Source organism: Lycium barbarum, chromosome 8 (assembly GCF_019175385.1).
Source record: "Lycium barbarum isolate Lr01 chromosome 8, ASM1917538v2, whole genome shotgun sequence".
Lineage (NCBI taxonomy): Eukaryota > Viridiplantae > Streptophyta > Magnoliopsida > Solanales > Solanaceae > Lycium > Lycium barbarum.
Window position 1 is genome coordinate 119,099,795 of NC_083344.1, and position 12,335 is coordinate 119,112,129.

The 12,335-nt window shown below is 34.4% G+C and overlaps 3 protein-coding genes across 4 annotated transcripts in view; 2 read left to right on the top strand and 1 right to left on the bottom strand.

Annotated features, from left to right (window-relative positions):
- LOC132606913 (protein MODIFIER OF SNC1 11-like) overlaps positions 1-3,209 on the top strand; it is a 5,857-nt gene extending 2,648 nt beyond the window's left edge. Inside the window, exons 2-6 of one of the 2 annotated variants that reach the window (XM_060320594.1) lie at positions 294-374; positions 459-590; positions 774-813; positions 1,896-1,957; positions 2,070-3,209. In XM_060320594.1, coding sequence (XP_060176577.1) covers positions 294-374; positions 459-590; positions 774-813; positions 1,896-1,937 — 295 coding nt within the window. In that variant the 3' untranslated portion in view covers positions 1,938-1,957; positions 2,070-3,209. Of the gene's footprint in view, positions 1-293; positions 375-458; positions 591-752; positions 814-1,895; positions 1,958-2,069 lie in introns of both variants that reach the window. The other variant, XM_060320593.1, reaches the window with a different exon arrangement.
- A 1,188-nt stretch (positions 3,210-4,397) lies between these two features.
- Positions 4,398-6,155, top strand: LOC132606914 (pathogenesis-related protein PRMS-like). The gene is made up of 2 exons (XM_060320595.1): positions 4,398-5,108; positions 5,512-6,155. The coding sequence occupies exons 1-2, from the start codon at positions 4,864-4,866 to the stop codon at positions 5,993-5,995; spliced, it is 729 nt and encodes a 242-aa protein (XP_060176578.1). The 5' UTR covers positions 4,398-4,863; the 3' UTR covers positions 5,996-6,155.
- An 860-nt stretch (positions 6,156-7,015) lies between these two features.
- LOC132606911 (protein ALUMINUM SENSITIVE 3) lies at positions 7,016-10,841 on the bottom strand. The gene is made up of 3 exons (XM_060320592.1): positions 10,495-10,841; positions 8,047-8,292; positions 7,016-7,549 (listed from the first exon to the last, which is right to left on the bottom strand). The coding sequence occupies exons 1-3, from the start codon at positions 10,726-10,728 to the stop codon at positions 7,235-7,237; spliced, it is 795 nt and encodes a 264-aa protein (XP_060176575.1). The 5' UTR covers positions 10,729-10,841; the 3' UTR covers positions 7,016-7,234.
- Positions 10,842-12,335: the final 1,494 nt, after the last annotated feature.

Below are 12,335 nucleotides of genomic sequence, written 5' to 3' on the forward strand. Positions count from 1 at the left end.
ATGAGGAGTTAAACAGTTTTTAGAACTTTATTCTAGGAAGTCAAGACACTTGACTAATAATGAAGGTTCAGATATTGGATTACTATTATCTGAGATTTAAGTATCTATCTGGTTGCACTTGCAGTAGAATATCTACATATATGTGACAAGTTAATTGCATTTCTTAGTTTGTCACAATAAAAACAAAAAAGTTGATAGCATTCATGTGTTTGTGCACTTTTTGGTTTAATTTCTTAATTTCTGTGTCTTATGTAGTAGTGTGATTCTAATGTACTTCAAATTATATTTCACAGGTTTGGCACTGGGTCCCCAGTTCAAGGGTCAGATGCTTCAAAGAAAGCTGAGGAGCATAAGAAGCAGGCTAGGGCCGAGAGGTTTCTGTTTCTGCCTGTTTTCGCCATCTGAGAAGTTTTAGTTAAATTGGTTGAGTTTCTTGATAGATTTTGGTTGTTCCTTAGGTTTGGGCTTGTGAAATCTGACACAACTGATGAGGAAGTTAAGAAGAAGGCTAGGTTGACAAGGTTTGCACCACCACCAGCAAAGACTGATCCAGTGGAGGAAGATAAAAGGAAAGCTAGGGCTCTCAGGTTGTAAAAATGAAAATGGTTCATTTTCTCTTTGTTACACCTTGGGATCTGCTCAATGTTTTCCATCCGTATATCAGTGTGCAACATATAAGAATCCATCGTAAATCAGTCTCTGTCAGATTTATGACTTAATTCTGATAGTCATGTGCTTTTTTTTTAATATAGGTTTTCACAACCCCAGCCTGGTTCACAACCACAAACAAATGGCAAAGGAAATGTTGAGCAGGTTTGTTTTTGTTTGCATGAGCAGTGCATTAGGTTTGGCCCAAAAGGAAAAAAGACAAGTACCATCATTATGCATTTGATTTTTTTTTTTACTTTAGTTATGCTTGTGGTATTCGTGATCTGAGAGGCTGATCTTGTGAGACCTCCTCATCTAGAAGTTTAAGCTGTTAAAGAGGAAAACTTTTGTTTATTTCTTTTGGTCATCAACACTTCGCACGCTTGCTTAGGCCTCGTTAGAATATTTTTATTAAGAAAGATGATGAGATTTGAACCCAGACCTTTACCAACAACCAGGTGCTTCAAATAGATTACACCAACCTATGTAAAACAACCAGTTCTTCTCATCGCTGCACATTACTGGAAAAAGTGATTGAATAGCCAACCCCACACTAGTCTCTCAATCTGTCAATAAGTTCTCTTTATTCTGTTGCATATTTCTACAGCTCAAGAAAAGGATTATAGAAGTAAAGAAGTGGACCAATTCACAAAGATACAGTGGGGTGCCATGGAATGCGATCTCGTAGCAGTTTCGCTCCCTAGGCCTCATTTTCCCCCTATCTGAAACTTCTCTCTCTCTCTCTCTCTCTCTCTTTTTTTTTTTTTTTTTTTTGGGGGGGGGGGGGGGGGGGGTTGTAGAGAATTGGAACAGAATCCTAACTTCTTCCTTCTCTCTGGGATCCACTAAAATAGGACTCTATTCTGGCATCTCCTTCCAAATCTCTTCCATAACTTTCACCAGGCAAGAGGTTAAAAAGAGAAGGAAGATTCAAAGAAAGAAGAAGCATCTAAAGGATCTTCTTTTTTGATTCTTCATTCTTTGAACTCATTACGATGGCTGATTTTGTAGTGTTTACCTTCTACTCCTTATGAATAATAATAATGACAATTCTCTATATATTTACTGGCATATAAATCTATGATGAGGTCAAATACCCTTAGAATAGCAATAGGTTCAAAATCAACGTACTAACAAGACTAAAACTTATCTCCTACTAGTATATATCACCTATTGGGATCTTTCTCTAATTACTTTTTCTCGTATATAATAGTTTTTTTCCTAATCTACGGATAAATTTAATTCAGGAAGCTGTTGCTGTGGACAAGGCTGGAGGAGAACCTGAATAATTCCAAACTTTTGTTAAAGAGTAAGACTCGGTTGATTGTATGATTTACTGTTCTTGGGTTGTGGTTAGGGGGCCTTGTTAACTGCAGAATGAAAGTTCTTATCTTTTAACCACTTCTTCCCCATTCTTGCAGGTTGGTGGGCTAGGATTATAATGTTTTTGACTTTCCCCGTAGTTTATATAAATTTTGGTCTTTGAATTACAGCAAAAAAGGCTTTTCTAGTCTCCTAAAGTAGCATACTATGTTTTTCTGGAGAGCACTAGGAAATTGACAACCACCTCCATGGCGTCAAACTACGGGAAATGGCCCATGATCAATATTAAAAATGATGAAACTACAACCAAATTATCCTTCTTGAAGGGTTTGATTTGACGACTTTATCATCAATCTCTTAGTTATTAATCTGCAATACTGTCTCACGTTTATATTGTAATGCATTACTTTAATCTAGGAAAACACAGTTTCATGTTGCATGTCGAGGATCAACCAGTGTTAGAAATTTAGTTCCACCTTATCCAAGTGGTTCAGAATAGATTGGAGATTGCTTGATGTTAACTTATGTTCCTTAAGGTTAGAGGCTGTCTTTGAACATGCGTAATTTACTAGAGGTCCACTTGTTGGGTATTTTGCTGTTTCGTTCAACCTTGTAGGCCCTTCAAAAAAAAAAAAAAAAAACTGTAGTGGGAAGTGTAGTACATCTTGTGTTTTCTAGCAGATAAACATTAATCTTGCATTTAAAGAGCCAAGATAAGTTGTACTTCTCTTTGATGCATCATATGATTTTGGTTTGGCTATGTTATTACTAATTTTCTTGTTGGGTTCTCCATAGGCAGTTAGAAAGGTAAGACTAGTTATATTTGTTGCATTATATAATTGCTACTTGCTAGTGCATCTCATGGTTGTGAAACTTTGTTTGAACACTGCTGGACTTTCTGCAAGTTACATTGCTGTGTCATATGATGGTCAAGTCGTCAAATCCACATTCCTTCAAACTGGTTTTTTTGGGTTAGTTGTTTTGCTTACAAAAGGTTTTAATGGTGTAAAAGCTTACCAAGTTTTCGCTTTAAGATTTGATATGGGTCATTTCGGACACTAAGGAGGTGTTGTTCAACTACCTAGTATCTCCAGGAAAATCATTTCGGCTGCAGTAGTTGGCCATGTAAAAGTAGGTTTAAAATGTCCTATGAAACATCTAGTTATGTGTTCTTGTTATTGTCAATTGTAAGCGACCATGTTAATCTAGTTGTGTTTAGTCTTTAAGCTTCTCCTAAACTCCTTCTGCAATAATTTTATGCATTTCATTCTGTCGTTATTTTGTTTCTCTCTTCTTTGGGGTTCAAGTCTATCCAAAATTTTCACATTCTTAAGTCATTGTGATGTTTAGACTAGAATGAATTGAGTTGGCAAGTTTTTCTAACTTTTTACTGATGAGCGGACAGAACTGTGATATATCGACACAAGGAATCATGGTTTTTGAATTCTATTGTTAATCGTCTTACGTAGTTTTGGACAAAATGTAAATGGAAATTGTCACAGCAATGAGACGAAACAATTGATGCATAGAAAAAAATCCACGAAAACTACCAAATCTCGTTTCTGTCGAGAACTTAGCCATTTTATAGGAACTTCTATACTTCCATTCCTAAAATAGTAAGAGCCTGTTTGGATGGACTTATTTTAAGCAGTTTATAAGCTTAAAAAAAATAAGTTGGGGCAGTTCAATTTTTTTTTTTTACTTATAAGTTGTTTAAGCTGGTTTTTTTTTTTTAACTTATAAGCTGTTTAAGCTGGTTTTTTTTTTTTAACTTATAAGCTGTTTAAGCTGCTTTAGATAAGCTAAGTCAAACAGGTTCAATTAATTTTTTGAGCTTGTTTTAAGCACAAAATGATTTTAAGCTGGCTAGCTAAACATTCAAAAAAGCTGAAAACAATTTATAAGCAACTTATAAGTCAATCCAAACGGGCTCTAAGACTTAAACTTTAACTGCTTTCAGTTATGGCTCTTAAAAGATGTTGCAGTTACTCTTCAGAGTGGCCCACACTCAAGAATCAAAAAGTTCGACTCCACATCTATAGTGACCAGAAAAACATGGATATGTGTGGCACAGTCAAGCTTAGAATATTACATTCTGCGAGGAAAATATGACAACTTAATGAAAAACATGGAGATGTGGCACATTCAAGCTAGAATATAACATGCTGCAAGGAAAATATAACAACTTAATACTGCTTCCGTTCCTTTTTAGTAGTTCCTTATTAATTAATTGAAAAAGCTAATAAAAAGATTATTCCAACATCATAGGGTCGGTGCTAATGTTACCGCCCTCTCTTCTGTCCAGGATTCCTATGGACTTACGTTTTCGGTGAACAGACAACAATTTGTTTAAGGTACGAGGTAAGGTCTGTTGTGGGATTACACTGGGTATGGGTATGCTGTTGTTGTTATAAAGGTCCATCTAATTTAATTCATTATGCTTATTTTTTCTGATCTTGTACCATTTATTTATCTTTTTTTTCCTCAGCCTATATATTAAAAATTGAAAAATCTTGACCTCATTAGTGTAGAAGTACGTCATAATAATCTAGAGGTAAAAATATATAGTAGTTTTACTATTATAAAATCATCAATAAGCTTGCGAATCTTGAGATATGAGAGATATTTCTTGAACAAAAATTTTGAGCCGAATACAACTCCAAACTTGCGAATTTAACATGGCCGCAGGTTTAGCTACTAAGATAAAAATTCATTTTCTCCAATCTCCGCATTGTTCGCTCCTTTTTTCCTGCTGGTCTATTCATGTAAAACTAACATGAAAATCAAATTTCAAACATAAAAAGGAAATATAGTAGAAACCCAAAATTCCAGGACCCAAAGGGCAACCATTTCTCTTTGCCTTTACCATTTTATCCTGCATTGTCATTATCAATGTCAATGCTATTCCAAAAGGCTCAAATCTTATCAGCAGCAATCTTGCTGCTCTTCTTCAATTTTATTTTCACTTTCATTTCCTCCACAGAAGCAACCGGATTCAACTGGGTCCAACAAGAGTTCCTCAAATCCCACAATGATCTGAGAGCAAGCGTTGGCGTCCCACCCTTGCAGTGGGACGCCAACCTGGCTGCGTTCTCCCTATCCTGGGCGAACCAGCGCAAACAACACTGCGATTACAGGTAGGGTGTGTCAAATGAGCGACCCAGGCTGAATTTGGACAGGTCAAAATGAGTTGAGTCAATAAACGGGGGGTTACTGACTCGTCCAAAAGTTACTTGGCTAAAATGGGTTGGGCTTAAATGGACTAAAAAGCAGGATATAACCCAACCCGCCCAGTTCTTATTAAGTTTTAATTTATTTGTCTGTTCTTTTATATGTAGTAATTGTTTAGTACGTAAAAAAAAAAAACTTTATTATGGTTATAACCTATATATTGAGTAACATATAGTATCAAATAAATTAAAAAAAAAATCTTTTTGAAAATATATTTTGATGAGCTGAGCTAATAAATAGGCCGGTTAAACTTGGGCGAGTTGGACAGGTTATATTTTCATAGGCTGATTTTGCCACCTCTTATTACAGGCAACATTCGACGAGTCCATATGGGGAAAACATATTCTGGGAACTCTACAGACAGAACACTGCCACCAGCATTGTCCAGAAATGGTTCGCGGAGAAACAGTTTTTCAACCACGCGACGAATCAATGCAATTGCAACCCTGAACGTGCGGGGTGTGAATGTGGGCATTATTTGAATGTTATATGGAAAACTACCACCAAAGTTGGTTGTAGTGGATTTGTTTATTGCGATGATCAAAAGGGCGCGATTGTTGTATGCTCATATGATCCTATTGGGAATTATAAGGGTGTCAACCCTTTGAATCCCGGTAATAATGTGGCTGCCACGTCACCAGTTTTACAGCCAAAAACGGTGAACACTGGTAATGTGCAACGTGGCAGAGGTAGAAAACGCAATGTGGGTGTAAGGTCACCAGTTCTGTTGAGACGCCCTTCGATTCCCAGGAAATCTGGACGTGGCAAAGGTAGAAAAAACAAGCGTGTTTAAAGATTTCTGATTTCAGTATTGGAGCATCGCCATGATTAATGGCGATGCTCCAACAATAGGTGAGATATGATCTCCAATGTAACACTATGTGTGATCAGAATGTAAAAATGCTCCGCTTCTGTCAAACTCATACATTAATTCAATTGACATTTTCCTGATTTGAACTAGTGCCTATTTAAGGGAAATGCATTATTAATATTGATCATTCACTAGCAGAAAATACAGTTATATTTAAACCAGACAAAATCAAGCACACCCCTGTTTTCTCGTGTAAGTAAACTTCTTCTATCAAGACCTACGCTGCTCGGACCCTCCAAAAATTGTTGCTGTAATCGTGTCAGATCCTCGAAAAATGCATATCTTTTGAAGGATCTGAGACACACCCGCAATACTTTTAAAGCGTCCGAACAACATAGATCAAGAGTATATCTAGAATCATACAAATGGCATAGGTATAGGGTGGAAAATAGAGAACGGCATAACCGCTAAGGATTTATACAACTTCCACATAATGAAGTTCTTCCTCTGTTGCATCTCAATATGCTTATATGTGGGGATTTTACCATAAAGTTTCACATCCCTTAATCGTGGATATTGAAGAAATCTTCAGTTTGTTTCCAAGAAGACAAACATTAGATGCAACCTTGTTGCATGCTATAATAAAATAGGCTGTTTCACAGGGTAAATTTGTTTTCACTAGTAAAACTTCGTGTTAATTTCATTGAGGGTCATTAAACTTACTCTTTGTAACACTATAGTCGCAGAACTAACTATTTGTAATACTAAAGCATAAATCTACTTTTTGTAATAGTAAAGTCACTTAACTATGTCAGTTGACGAAAAATACAAATCATAATAAAGTCAATTTTTTGGCGCTGGAAAATGATATGTCATTGCTACATCATCATTTTGCCGCTGTGTACACGCCACATGAGAAAACTAGCCTTTTAATAACCCATATTTTAAACATGAAGGATTAAAAGAGCATAAAAATTAGAAGGAACGGAAAAGAAAAAAGAATTGCTGCAAATCATATGTACAAATCTGAAAGAGCTATCAAAGCACGTTTCTCGTAATCACCGATCTCCGAGAATCGTTCACTAATCTGGAAGCACTTTTTTCATCCAAGAAGACAACATTAGATGTTCTAACTTTGTGACACGCTATAACAAAAATAGGCTGTTTCATGAGTAAAATTTTGTTTTCACTAGTAAAATTCAGTGTCAAAAAATTCCTTCTTCATTCTGAGGAGAAAACTTTGGTTTCTAACTGGTAAGCTTTTGTGAAGAATGAAGGCCACGATAGGTATGTCGAGAAGATGCTACTGACAGTTGATGCCCCGATAAGCATGTTCATTACAACTATCTGCAATTGAATGGCCTCCAGAGGAGAAGCTCCTCCCATAATAAGCCCTGTCATTGCACCTGGAAGTGATATAAGACCAACTGTTTTGGCATTGTCTAACACAGGAGACAGAGCAATAACTAGTGATCTTTTCACTTGTTGTAGTGTTGCTTGCCTAGGAGTTGCCCCTAGAGCCAATGCTGTTTCTACCTAGCAAAAAGAAACAAGATTTTTGAGCATGCATAACATCGAATTTGCAAAACTTGAACGTCATGTTATAGCAATATGATTGCCGGTTGGTTAAATTTTTCGAGATTGTGCAGGAATTGAGAGGGGAAAAGGGTCAAAATGTTTATCTTTATCTTTAATTCTTACAAAATTTAGCCAGTATTATCACCATAAAATCTGTGTAATATACATTGATTATATTCTTGTTATACACTAAGTATGCACTTGTGTCGACTATAAACGGATATTGCTAAGTGGACGTAAATATTTTTAGTCGTCTGGCTATTTGTGTAAAGCCCCTAATTTTAAACTACAGTCTAAAGTTGAGGCTTAATTGGACATTTTTCATCGAAGAATCTGGACGCATTGAGTCCGCACATTTTATGTTGGATTTCCGTTAATGACAAGGAGAAATTAAGAAATTTCAAATAGTATAAAGACCTTTTCATGCCTACATTAATATTTAAAACTCTACGTACCAGGGCCATTTGTATCTTGATGTCATCGCGGAGTTTTTTCATGGTAACGCCAGTGACTGTCATTGCATTGCCAACCATCATCCCCGCGACAGGGATGATGTAGCGAGGGGTGAAAGGGAAGACATTCAAAATGACCAACAAAAACATAGTAACAGCAGTTCCAGCAAGAATGGAAACTCCAGCTATGTATTTTCCCCTAGGTACATGTTTGGCACGTTGTCCAGCCGTATAACCAGCAATTGTAACCTGCATGATCAACAAATACTAGTAAGAAGATTATCTACTTAGTTTAATGGCACAGATAGACTCAAAATTATTTGCAATGTGATCTGATTTTGGTGAAAAATGCAAGCCAATTTCCGTAGTGGAATTGGTTTGAATATCTGCACAATTTTTTTCTTTCCTTCCAATTATTCTCCTTGAAGCTTGAGGTAGAGTTGTTGGTAGTTTTGGTGTTCCGGAATGATTAGAGGTGACAAAATCAGTCAATTTTATGTCACCAATCCAACCCGTCCAAGTTTCAACGAGTTACGACCATATTATTGACATGACCTAACGGATTGGACCCAAAATAACACATGAAACTATTGGGTTGGAAGTAGAATATAATAGACAAAGATTTAGGATGTGTTTTGTAGGATAAAGTTCATTTTCTTGGAAAGCTATTACTGGAAAAAAAAAATTAGTGTTTGATTGAAGAGTGAAAAGATTTTTTTTTTTTTTTTTTTTTTGATTAAAGGTTGATAATAAGTTTAGGAAATCGAATGGTGAATTGATGAAATTTTTAAGTATTAAAGACGGATTAAAATGTGCAAGTGTTGATTAAGGTAAATGACTTTCTCCCAAAAGTCATTTTCTCTTTTCCGACGTTCAAACACAAAAAGATAATTAATCTATTGAAAAATGTTTTGGTAAAGATATGATGTCATATCAAAAAAGAGGTTTTCGAATTTTTCCTATTGTGTCTTAAGTGGAGTATAAAAGATAACTTGAAAGGTCTATCAAGTGATTGAGAAAAAGTTGCCTTTAAACTTTCGTATTGTAATAAAGGCAACATCAGTATCATCAAGAGGGAGAAGTATATTGTTTTCTTATTTGGAACCTACAATCAACATATAAATCATATCATAAAATAAAGTAGGAGTGAAAAGTACCAAAATTATTATCATAAGAATAAGAACGTGATCTTGTTGAATTATTCTATGCTGGAAAGTCAAAAAGAAGCTGAAAGTCCTGATGAAATTAAAGAAGTTTTTGTCCTTGAGTAAATACTTGACCTCGAGAAACTTAAGAGTTAGAGGAAAAAGTAAAGAAACCACGAGATCGAGACATGTATAACGAATCCTCATTGATTATGTAAATGTTACTCAATCTAAGGTTATCTCAAACCAATACTCATACTCCCTCGGTTCACTTTTACTTTGCTGAAGATAATTTTTTTCCCCTATTTTACTTATAGTATTAATTACTCATTTTAAATTCATTAAAATTATACACCAATTAATATGAGTATCATGATAAATTAAGTACTTAATTTATTATTTTTTAAGGGGTGTGCAAAATCTACGGTGAACAAGTAAAAGTCAACGGAAAGAGTAGTATGATTAAAAACCTTTGACAGAGCTAAAAAAATTCCTAAAAACACAGGACCTGAAGTAAATATGCTAATATAACTAAAATATTATTTTCAACTAATTGAAATTATCTATATAAATTTTATTTTCTTCTATTGTGTTAAATTTTCGCTAGGCTTATATAAATTCCTAGAAATTGTAGATTTATAATGCAATTTAGTGGCCATTAGTACATAGCGATTGTTGAAAGAAAAAAAAAAAGAGAAACATTTTAAACTGAAGTTGAAAATTAATATTTAAAAGAATTAAAATCATATTTAGATATGCATTTCACTTCAAAAATATTGAATTTGTGTGAGAATTTTTTTTTTGCTACTTGAAAAATTGGTTCTAACTTGAAATACTCAACTTCACATGGGAGTGAAAATTTGACAACAATAACATTTATTTGAAAAGAAAAAAACGAAGCAAAAAGATGATATACCAACACGCCCCTAAAGGACGAATCAGTGCATCCGCTGATCGCCACAAGACATAACTTATAAAATCATCTCAAATAACTTTCTCCTAAAAAACTTAAAAACTAAATTTAACTAAAACTACCTGCAGATCCACATGTAGAAAGATTCTATATTTCTGCATTTGGTTGATCCCTATCTTAGTTTAGAAACAGAACAAAAAAGAAAGAAAAGATGAATTAAACAACAACAACAACAACAACGTAACGTCGCATCCAGTGTAATTTCACAAGTGGGGTCTAAAGAGAGTAAGGTGTACGCAAACTTTTTATCTACTTTTGTGGAGTAGATACGATGTTTCTGATAAATCCTAATGCTCGAAAGAAAAAGAAAAGAAGTAGAAGATTTAAACATACCATGAATAGATAAGCAAGAATGATCCAAGCAGCATTTTTCTGACTGAAAATGAACTGAAGAACAAAACCAATGATGCTTAGTTGAACAAATGCTCTGAATACTGAGTAAATCATTTCTCCTTCAAGTCCTAATTTCTGCACATAAGATAATCCCACTGCCATAAACACCACTGCAAGTGCTGCTACTGGCTTGATCATCCCTTTCAAGAAATCTTTCAGCCAGTTCCACTCCATAATTGTCTTTTAAATTAATTAATTAAATACAAATTTAAGAAGAGAAATGATAAATTTAATTTCTAAATGTTAAGAAGAGAAATGATGACCAGCTGCAATGGATGCTCGACAATTCAAGACTATTTATGGGTGGAAAGAGTTTCAGGAAGTTTTTAGGGTTAATAGCATTTTTGGTCCCTCAAATATGGATAAATTTTAATTTTAATCCTTGTGATATCTTAGCTAAACTTATTTAATCTTCGATTACTTGAAATGTGCACTTTTGATCCCCTTTGTTAGTACTGTATATTCATAAATTTCTATAATTATTAATCGTTCGACCATTTAATTACACATATATTATGTTAAGCTTGACTATTACTCTCACCGTCCTAATTTATATGATGGTGTTTGATTGAAACTTTTTTAACTTATGATCTAAAATAAGTCATAGATACTTGTATGTAAGTATAAAAAAGTATTTTAAAGTTAATTTTTTGTACTAAATATGAAAAACTATTATTCTTTTCGTTTGTGACTAAAAAGAAAGAATATCAAATAAATTGGGGTAGAGATAAATAAAAATTCAAATATAACATGATTCTCATATAAATGGACTATAAAAATGTGTATTTTAACGAATTAAAAGTTAAATATGCTGAATCATATATTAAAAGGACCATAATAATCAATATTAATCAACAAAATGAGGGACCAAAAGTGCTGTTATCATAACTAAAGGATGATACAGAAAAGACCTTCCCTAGATGGACTGTACCCGAAAGCATGAGGGACGTACGTACGACCACATACGAAATGGGCCCCACTACTTGTGGGCTGGATTTTAGTGGTATCTCTGGGGCCCATGATTACAGATTTTATGATGACGTGGCGATTTTGGGCCTGACCCATTAACATCTGTTAGTTGTGAGTGAATCAGAGAATAGATAAGTTCTGATCACATGACTGAATAACTGGTGTGGTAATATGCCCCTGTCGACCTTTTTGTTTCGATCTTAAAGTTATGTGTGTAGGTTTAACTGGGGAAATAATGGAAAGGAAAAGAGAGGTTTTTTTTTTTTTTTTTTTTTTTTTTAATAATAATAAAAAGGAGGAAAAGGGTTAAAAATATTTCTCAACTATCCAAAATAGGTAAAATTTATCCGCTGTTACGTTTTCGACTAAGAAATGCCATCGCCTATACGTTTTCGGCTAAAAAATGTCATCGCCCATACGTTTTCGGCTAAAAAATGTCATCGCCTATACTTTTTCGAATAATTTAAGGGCGAAATTGGTCTAGTTTCTGTTGTTTGGATCAACCGCTAATAGATAGGGTATTTTTGAGTTATTTGGCTAATTGGAAAGCTTTTTTAAGCCAGAAACATAGTGGCGATGACATTCTTAAACCAAAACATAACGGTAAGAGAATTTTTGAGCAAAAAATGTGTAACATGAGTAAATTTAACTTATTTCTAATAATTCTAAGATATTTTTAACCCTGTTCTCATAAAAAAACGATAAATGTTCAAGAATATTTTTTAATCCGTAAATGGAGTAAGGAGAGAGGAGCTTGTCAAGGAATAGTATTGAGATGGACTGATGAAGAATATTTTACTTGGTGCTCGTTT